Here is a 9,709-nt window from a genome sequence, read left to right on the forward strand (position 1 = left end):
TTGTTTGTTTTTTTTTTTTTTTTTTTTTTTTTTTGGTTGGAGATACCCTCTGCAAAGAATTTTCTCCTAATGTTGCAATTCCTTTTTCCAGATGTTGGTAATTAAAGTGCAGTAAACTTTCCTTTCATACGGTCTTGTGGCAGATAACAAGTCTCAGAAGATCTGAGATAACTTTGTTCATTCTGGCGCTCCAGCTGTAACGTGTGGCCTGATCTTTCCCAAGTACGGCTCGCAGCAAGAAAAAAAATCATCCTTTAGGCTTCTTGGGCTTATACTGATCTTTTTCTCGCCGTGTCAACTTGAACCTTTTGCTTCTTTTTGAATATTGAGTAACATATTGTTATATATTAGGCAACGCTCTTCTAAAATAAATCCTGATTGAAAAACAGGGGGGTGAACAACGCGGTAGGTACCCTGAGATCTGGGGTAGCGGGAGCCCTGCTGTGTCGCAGCTCTGCTGTGTTGATACGGGGCCCATCCCCATGGCCTTGTTTGAAAATTAGGGTTTGCTCCTGGCGGGAGTCGCCTGAGAACCGTGGGGTGGGTGCCAGGCGTGAGTTTGCCAGCGGTGAATGAAGTGCAGCTATTCACAGAATCCCAGACTGGTGGAGGATGGAAGGGACCTCAGGAGCTCACCCAGTCCCACCCCCTGCTCAAGCAGGCTCACCCAGAGCAGGGGACACAGGACAGCGGCCAGGCGGGGGTTGAAGATCTCCAGAGAAGGAGACTCCACAGCCCCCTGGGCAGCCAGGGCTCGGGCACCCCCCAAGTCAAGAAGTTCTTCCTCCCGTTCAACTGGAACCTCTTCTGCTTCAGTTTGTGCCCATGGCCCCTTGTCCTGGTGCTGGGCACCACTGGGAAGAGTCTGGCAGAGGTTGATCAAATACACTGAAACTTTTGGAGAGGAGGGATGTGTGTGGATGCAGGCTTTGGAAAACAACAGGGTACTGATCCCAAAGGCTCTCTGCAATATTTTTTTTTACCGGTGGGGAACAGAAGTCAGATCCTGGCAATGCATCTGTTTGGGAAAAAAAAAAAAAAAAAAGAATAAATCGCCTTCTGTGGAAGACTGTCTCTTCATCTGTGTCTGGAAAACAAACTCCTTTGCTGTCAAACCGTAGTCTAAAGACTTCAGAGAGCTTCTAGAATATGCCTAAGTAGTGGCTTGGTATAGAGAATTTTGATCGTTCATCCCCAGCAGGAGCCGGGTGAGCGAAGGCTTGCGTTGGTGTTCCACTGCTGCGGAGCTGTGTTATGGGAATGGTTGAAAGGCAGCGGGGTTGAGTCCCTGGCAGTGGCAGATAATGTACAAACATGACGAAACAGGAGTCCAAAAAGGCTGCTTCCTGGAAGCGTCTAATCTCCTGGGTGTTGTGTGCTTAGACTTGGAGTGTCTCATGAGCGCTTGACGTTCAGGCCGAGGGATGAGGCAGGTAAGCCTCGCGGAGAGCTTCACGGTGCCCAGCCCGTGCCTTTCGCTGGTGAGGGTCTAGGAGGGAGGTTCCTCCTGTGAAGCTTCATGAGCTCCCAGGAGGCTGTCCCTCGATTTTTATTATTATTATTTTCTCCTCCCTTGCTTTTTGGGGTTTGTTTTGAGCCCAGGAGCAGGTCCATCCCGTGACTGACTCACGGCACCGCTCCACTGGCACTGGCTGAAGAGCAAGCTAACGCTGAAGTTTTTACGGCCCCTCCTTTAGCTGCGACTGTCAACCAAATGTTGCAGGCAAGGCAGGAAATTGAGAAGCTGCCCGGGGTGCAAAATGCTTTCCTGTGTGTTATCTACCAAATTTTAAAATGCTTTAAAAGTTGTTGTGGGGCATCAGATCTTATTTTGAGCGTCGGGGCGTATGAAATAAAACGCTGTGTTGCTTTTCTCACCAGGCAGGGCTCGTTGCACCCTGACTTGCAGGACTGTTGCGTTCGGATGACTTCCGAGCATGTGACTGGAGATTTCTTCCCAAGTCCCGGGGGATGTGAGAGGTGCGGTGAGGTCTCAGCAGAATTCCCTCCGCTGTGCCCGAGGACGCTTCTTGTGAAGCTTTAGAGCTCTCTTCAGCTGATGGATCAAGTGTGGGCAGATCTGTTGCTGGCTTTTCAGGTACTTTTAGGGTGTTACGCAGCAGACCTGCAGGGTACCTTTGGGGAGTCAGCTAGCTGACGTAGAAAATCGTGTACTGTTTTTAAAGAACGGAATAACGCTGCAGTCTACAGCAGAGAGTGTGTTTAAAGAAACAAAACTGAAAACCAAAGCCCTGCAGCAGTTTGGGACCAGTTCTTGTTTGGTTTTTGGTTGTTGTTGTTTTTCTTTAGATTAAACCATTTATGCAGCCTTTTAACAGCAGCGGGGAGCACTGCAGGCCGCTCATCGCATCCTGCCCGTGCGTACCTTTGGTGGCAGTGTCTCAGGGTGCGTAATCGCCGTGGGTGCCGGGGTCCGGAGGCCAGAGCTTGCCCTCCGTGATGTACAGGAGGTGGGGTACCCTGCCCCTCACCCAGAGCACGGGGGCTATGGGCATAGCGGGTGCTGAAGGACACGTTGCAGGCCTGGGATGGGGCTTGGGCCGTGGAGAGGCGTGCGTTAGCTGGATGAGACGGGGGGTGGGAGCAGGCACTCAGGTGTGCTGAAGGAAGCAATTCTTGGTACTTGTCTCCCTCACAAAGTTTGTGTTCAGATGATCTTGGGGCCCCAGGATCTGGGCAATCCAGTTTTCATGGTGAAAATGATGTTTGGAAATGCCCTTTAGCAACCGAAGACCCTTCAGTTTACAGACGATGTCTGCAGGATCATATGATTAGAAAATATACCCGTACCCAAGTTAGCTAAAAGGGATTTGGAAAGCGGGCTGGGTGGCCTCGCTCCTGGGGGTTAAACGTCAGCTTGCGTGGCTGGCAGTCGGAGCTTTGGCGAGCTGCACACAGTGAGTGGGTTGCTAGCTACGTTTAAAAAAAGAAAAGGTATTTATGTACTGATGGGTGGGTTATATTGGCTACACAACTTGGTTATCTCCTGGCAGCATTGTAGCTGCCAGGTCTTGGTTCCAGTAATCAGGGAAATGGGTTGCTCAGTGAGAGGAACAGACTGAGCCGCTGGCAGCCTTGCCAGGAGGTGTTTTTTTTTTTTCTTGGTAGAGATGATTCTGGGAAGCTAATCTGTAAAAAAGCTGGTGCTCCTGAGCTGCACCCAAAGAAGGTAGAACTGGTTCTAGTTCCAGTTTGCTTGGGATCCTATCAAAGCCTCAGAATTGCCCCAAGGGTTTACACCAATTGAGATATTCATCATGTAGGAAGGCCACGAGCAGCCCAGAGGAGCCATGACCTGCACCCAACACTTCCCCTTCACTGTGACCACTTGACCTTAGCCTTTCCTGTTGTCTTTCTCATCTTGACGCTGGCTTTTCTCTTTGTGGCTTTGATCAAGGTATTCATCTGGCCTGCTATGGTTTCCCTGTTTGGGAGAAATAACTGTCTTACTGAGCTGCACAGTCTAAATACGCAGAACAGAGCTGGGGGACCCTTGAGTTCCACATCTTCTGCTTGTTCCTGCTGGGCATGTCTTCTGGATGGAGAGCAGTGGTCCAGCCTGATCTCTGCAGTCTTGAGCTGTTCGGTCACTTGAGGGAGTTTTGAAACCCCTGTTGCCCTTTGGATGATATAAACTGGATCACGTATCTCGTTGCAATGCCAGAAGACTGACGAGGGGAATGTTTTGCTGGCATGTTTTGCCTGAGCCACGTAGCAGGCAGGGTCCTGCACCAGCACCGTGGGCTCTGCCTTGGAGCAGCGAAGAAGCACTGGGTGCTCTTCAAGGAACCGGCTCGTCTCACCGCACGTGTTTGAGTTCTGGAGTCCTAGTGCATAGAAAAAAAAATTTCCACAAACAGAGTTTGTTTTTCTTCAATTTGAGTAATCTCTACAAACTCAGCCCTTTATATCCTGGGTCTGCTCAGAAGCTGCGGATACAGAATGTTGCCGAGAAGAGACTTCTGATTTATTTGCTTATGTCTAACTGCGGCAGCAGAAGGATATTGATAATAAACCTAATGTCTCGGAGAGTTTTTTTCTTTTGAAATGAGGTCAAGAAATGTATCCCCAAGGAATGGGCACAGAAATCACAGTTGCCCAGAAAAAAAACCAGTGAGTGGTTCAAAGCAGCTGCTCAGGTCTTGATTCTGACTCTGAGTTTTTGGTGTTTCTGCCGCAAAATGTTGGGTTTGGGTCGATGAGCTGTTGACAGTTGTGAGAGAAGGCTGCGTGTTGATGAGCTGAGCCTTCAGGGAGCCAGGAGAGGGCCTGCCTTGGCTGTACGATGTGGTTCATGTTCAGCTAGGTATGAAGTTGGAACGGGAGCGCGCTGCAGATGTTATCTTTGGATTTCGGTTACTTCCTCGCTAACCGTGTCCATGAAAATCTTGCTGCTTTTCCTTTGTGTTTGCCGAATGGTATGAGTCAGATATTAAAGCAGTGACTTCAGGTTCCACCCTGGGATGGACCCCAACAAGGAAACGCCAAATAACTCGTAATAGAAAACCGCGCGTTTCCTGATGGACGGCAGGGTGGCGATTCCCGTCCGGCCCCGAACGGGGCTGCCAGGGCACGGACACGGCGCTGCCTGGATCTGTCAGATGCGGAGCACAAAGAGCCTCAGTATAAATACTCCCAGGACGCGGGGAGTGAGGGCAGTTTTATTCCAAGACGCAAAATGGACCTTTTTTCCTCTGGACTTAAAAATAAACAACGTTTTGGCTGAACAAATGGAACCAACCTTTTTATTAAAAGCATATATCTTCTCCTGCCTGGTTCAGTAAGAGGCTTTTAAAATTGAAAGAACTCCTCAACTTGCAAAACAGCTGACTTAAGTCATTCCAATAGCATTTATCATCTTACTTTTTGCTCCTTAAAGTTGGAGAGCTTGTAGCCTTTTTCTTTTTTTTTTTTTTTTCTTTTAAAGGAGAGCAATAAGAAGTGGCTCTAACCCTGTGTGCTCTTTGCACAGGTGGAGGGAGAGGCAGGGTCGAGGCAATGCTGAATCTGTTAAGTTCATTTTTAAATTGATGGAAAGAATCCCATGTGTTTTGATGGGGCTTGACATGCCCGCAAGCTCAAGCCTATTCCTGTTTGGATGTGGAGGAAGGATTACGGGTAGTTATCAAGAGCAGCTTTAATAAAGGTATTAGAAGGAAGAACTTGTTGACTGTGAGGGTGCCCGAGCCCTGGCCCAGGCTGCCCAGGGGGGCTGTGGAGTCTCCTTCTCTGGAGATCTTCAACCCCCGCCTGGACGCTGTCCTGTGCCCCCTGCTCTGGGTGAGCCTGCTTGGGCAGGGGGGTGGCACTGGGTGAGCTCCGAGGTCCCTGCCAACCCCGGCCGGTCTGGGATTCTGTGAATTAGAAAATATTCAGTAACTTAGGGTATGCTACCAAAGTTGGCGACTGGTGATGAGACACCAGCGAAGTGCGCTCTCGTTCCTGAACACATTCACCACGAAGGGAGCCGTCCTGACAGATGAAGCCCTTGGTTGTGTAAGAGTTGCTTAATTCCCAAGACATGCAAGAACGCTTGTGCTTTCCCAAATCAGTGTTTTCAAGGCTCCAGTGATCACATTCTCATACCGGCTTTTTGTTTTCTTCCTCTGTAGCCTGGCCAAGCCTCCAACCAGGAACAAGCCCTTATTTTCTTTAGCTATTTTAGTTTGATTTAGGCTTAGCTGAACCTGACAAAACTGCAGTTTCATGGGAATGTTTGACTCCTGTTGTGCACAGAGATCTCGGAAACAAAACCACGTTTCCTCCGATGGGATGGCGAGGGTTTGTTTGCCTGCTTCTGCCTTCAGGAGACGGAGATTGAAGATTCCCCACCTCACCCCCTAAATTAAACAAACCTAATTCTTTTCATATTTCTCCTTTGGTAAGTTTGGGGGGGAGGGTTATTTTTGTTTGCCCCCCTCCCAACCTTTTATCCTTTTCCTTGCATTCATTTGAAGTTTTTTCTGGGTTTGTTTCTCTCTTGAAATCCGGCCACCAGGATGAGACACCATTCCAGCTACGATCCCAGCAGTGCTGGTGCACAGGGATTGCTGTGCGTGCCTTACATAAGCCAGTCCTGTTTACAGACACGAGGTTTTTGGTCTTTACCAGCAGTACGATGTTGTTGGCTTGCGTTCAAGCTTGTGACTAATTGTAACCCCAGCTCTTTATTTCTGCTCAGCAGCCTCTTAGGGACCAGGCTAAAGGAGATTGGAGAAAATGGGATTTTTCTGAATCTGCAAAGCATGCCTGGCTTTGGGATTGAGATAACCCCTGCCGGGGTGGAACACGGCTGTTGCTGGCAGCTTGGGTGAGCCGCTGCCTTCCCTCAAAGGCAGAGCTCTCCTGGCTGCAGGTGGCTCCTCTGAGCCAGCTCCTGGTTTGTCGCCTTGGGCTTTTTCTTCTCCCCGATTCTTGCATTTGCTCCTTGTTCCTTGTGCTGGGTAAATCGCAGAGATGCCAAAAATGGGATGGTGGGCTTTGCCGTTTGCACGTGGCTGTTACAAAAATCGCGATCGGTCTGAACCATCAAAAGGGAAGGGAGGAAAACTGGCCCGCTGCCCTTTCTGTGGAGCTCTGGGAGGGTTTGCAATGCTTTTGGGTGGGTAATACCCACACGCTCGCTGTTGGGACATACCACAGAGGATGTGGAAATGGAAGCATTTCTGTAAAGAAATAAAAAAAAAAAAGGCAAATCAAAGATCAGGGGGAGCCTTTTGAGTTCGGTGGACAGGCTTCACAGGGCTCGGAACACGCCCGAGCGCAGCTGAGAGAGGAGCCTCCCTGACCTGAGCCACACAAAGTGGTTTAAGTGCCACGTTCAGGTCAAACTTTGTGACTTTTACAGAGGGTATGAACCTAAGTTTTCAGGACGGCTCTAGCCAGGAGGACGCTGGCCCACAGGGCTTCTGGTTGCCTTCTGCGTCTCTGTGTCGGCACGGGACGTTCGGTTCAAAAGGCTTCATCAGGTTGAAGGGTGCGTACCAGGAATTCTCTCTGGGAAAGGCAAATTTGCAATTCTGACACTAAATTATGTAAGTAGGACACTTGGAGCCTTAATTTTATGGTAAAGCATCCTCACAAAGCCTATTAAAGGGGATAGGAGACTAGCAAAACCCAGGGTGGTTGGGGTCCCGGGGTGCTGCCAGCCCCCGTGGGGTGGAGGAGGGTGGTGAGTGGGGCCCATGCCCTGGCTGCGATCCGGGGTACCCAGCTCTCACCGCCGTGCGTTCCCGCAGGTCTCCGTGCCGCCGGTGCCGGTCCCCAGGACAGAGGGACCCGGAGCTGCCATGACGACGGGTGACTGCTGCCATCTCCCCGGCTCCCTGTGCGACTGCCCGGGAAGCGCCGCCCTCTCCAAGTCCGTGGAGGACTCTGACATCGGTCGCCCGCAGTACGTCACGCAGGTCACCGCCAAGGATGGACGGCTCCTCTCGACGGTCATCAAGGCACTGGGCACGCAGAGGTGAGGCTGCTGCAGGGAAGGGCCTGGGGATGACTGCATTGGGGCTGCTTTTCCCCTTTTTTTTGTGGCTCTAGGGGTAGAGGGAGACAGCGAAGTCTTGTTTGTGAAGGAGTTTGCTGGGTGCTAATATTGAGTATAAATCCTCGTTAGCCAGATGCTTCCCAGGCCTGTGCTCTCTTTGTGGGAGCTCATGCCGGTCACATGTGCTGGTGGACTGGGACTCGTGTTCATCAGAACCCCCCAGGCCTGCGGCTGCCCCAGCGTGGGATGGCACAGGCGGCCTCTTGCCGTGTGCCTCTGCCAAGTCCTTGCTGAGCAGAAGTGAAGGTGGGACGCCGTGCTAGCAAGGGCAGTGTGCTGTTCGTGGAGATGGTTTAAGGGCTGAAAATGGAGCACAGCCCCTGTTCCAAGATGGTCGTGGAGCAAAGGCATGGTGTCCATTTGCAGCCCCAGGGCGAGGAGGGTGTTTGTGTCGCAGGAACTGCAGCGTCCAGCTATGGATAGAGGGGACGTATGGCAGCTTCGTTGCTCAGACTGTTCCTGATGTGACTTCTCATTGTGGATTCTGAGCAGCTTCCAGAGCAGAGGACACTTGGCAGCATTGCTCAGTCCGGCTAGTGAGACCAGTCACATTTTGTGTTCAAATCCCATCTGAACAGCTGTTATTTTTTTTTTTTCAATTAATTTGGCTGAACGCTGATGAGGTGTGAAAGCAGTGACTGCAAATGTGGGGGAGGAAAGTGAGAAAGCTAGAGGAGAACTGCGGCAAACGCAGCTGCTGTATCTAGCAAACCTGGAGCAGGTCAATAGGAACGCAAGGGGAACTGAGCTTGCTCTCCGACAGCAGATAGGCTGGGAAAGAAGTTATGCAAGCCCTTAAAACTTGTGAAGGTGTAAAAATCGGGTGGGAAAACTGCCTGGGATTGCAGGTTAACACCCCCACCCCCCCACCGCCCCCCATCAGGATTCCTCATGTGAGGGTCTTCATGGGCCACCAGTTTGTTCATTTTGGTGGTGGTGGGTTTCAGTCTCTTGTCACCAGCGCTTAGCGAAGCAAAGCCGGGAGCAGCGTGGCTGTACTGGAAGGTTGGATTAGTGATATGGTCTCTACAGCCTGCTGGAAAGCTGTGTTTGAGGGTGTATCGTGTGGGAGTGTGACCAGGCCCCCTCCCCCTCCGGATAGGAAGGAAGGAAAATGGAGTCTGATAAGAATTTTTTTTTTTTTTCTCTTGCACTGTCAGCAAATTTTTTCCTTCTGGATTGTTTATTGGTAGCCAAGGTTATATTAATGTGCTGGAAATATGAAACTTCTCAAACAGGAAGAGAACGGGTGAAATCTCTTACAGATGCTTTCTTGGGAAATAACAGATGCATGAGAGCACTGGAGGCTTGGGGTTTTTTTGGTCTGTCCCTGTCACTAAGGCTGTGTGAGTGGGCTGTAATCTTGTTCTGATACGGCACTGAGCTTTATGGCAATAGAGGTTATGGACTCATCAAATAATTCAGATAGGAAGGGAATTCTGAAGGCCATCTGGTCCAGCCTCCCTTCAGAGTAAGGCCAACTTCAAAGCTGGATCAGGCTGGACAAGGCCAATGCAGTTTTCAGTATCTTTGAGGATGGAGTTTCCACCACCTCCAGACTCCTCTTGCAGGGGTTGTCCCAGCTGAAGCAGTCCCCTAAATAAAAGGCACGTGAAATGAGGAGAGAACAAGGGTCAGTGGTTCACCAGTGATGTTTAGCAGAGAGAAGGGGATGGTGCAGTGGGTGTACGTTGCTTCACAGCCCTAAATAAGATTAAAAAGTCCAATTGGGATGGAACCTGCTAAACATTGAGTTGAAAGTGGTAGAGATCTCCTGTGGTGCACCAGGAGAGGAGTTGTGCTTCTTCTGTAGTGAGCTGACGTGTGCTTTCTTGCTGGCTCTTCTCTTCCCTTCATGTCCCACCAGCATGTTTTTCCCCATACGCTCCTTTTCCTTGCGCCCTATTTCCATGTCCTGCTCTTGCTTTCTGTTGTGTCTGGTCGTGCAAATTAATGAAAGTAGTGCTGCTGCTTTTGAAAATTGCACATTGCTTGTTCTGACTCGTGTTGCTTGTTCAGCCTGGAGAAGAGGAGGCTGCGGGCAGAGCTGAGTGCGGCCGGTCAGGGCTTAAAGGGGGCCCAGAGGAAAGGGGGGGACAAGCTTTTTAGCAGGGCCAGCTGGGACAGGACAAGGGGGGATGG

General features: G+C 50.4%; 1 protein-coding gene and 1 long non-coding RNA gene across 12 annotated transcripts in view; one reads left to right on the plus strand and one right to left on the minus strand.

The window, feature by feature from the left end:
• Positions 1-9,709, plus strand: part of MARCHF2 (membrane associated ring-CH-type finger 2) — a 60,501-nt gene that overhangs the window by 574 nt on the left and 50,218 nt on the right. For 3 of the 11 annotated variants that reach the window (XM_035894300.1, XR_004842006.1, XR_004842007.1), the window contains one exon: positions 7,260-7,486. In XM_035894300.1, coding sequence (XP_035750193.1) covers positions 7,311-7,486 — 176 coding nt within the window. In that variant the 5' untranslated portion in view covers positions 7,260-7,310. Of the gene's footprint in view, positions 1-818; positions 1,434-1,495; positions 2,099-5,444; positions 5,518-5,633; positions 5,903-6,398; positions 7,487-9,709 lie in introns of those variants that run through there. The other 8 variants (XM_035894293.1, XM_035894294.1, XM_035894297.1 and 5 more) reach the window with 8 other exon arrangements.
• LOC118452293 overlaps positions 8,996-9,709 on the minus strand; it is an 18,614-nt gene continuing 17,900 nt past the window's right edge. The window contains exon 3 of the long non-coding RNA XR_004842009.1: positions 8,996-9,006. This is a non-coding gene — a long non-coding RNA (uncharacterized LOC118452293). The remainder of the gene's footprint in view (positions 9,007-9,709) is intronic.

This window comes from Egretta garzetta, unplaced genomic scaffold (assembly GCF_000687185.1).
Source record: "Egretta garzetta isolate BGI_Z169 unplaced genomic scaffold, ASM68718v1 scaffold345, whole genome shotgun sequence".
Taxonomy (NCBI): Eukaryota; Metazoa; Chordata; class Aves; order Pelecaniformes; family Ardeidae; genus Egretta; species Egretta garzetta.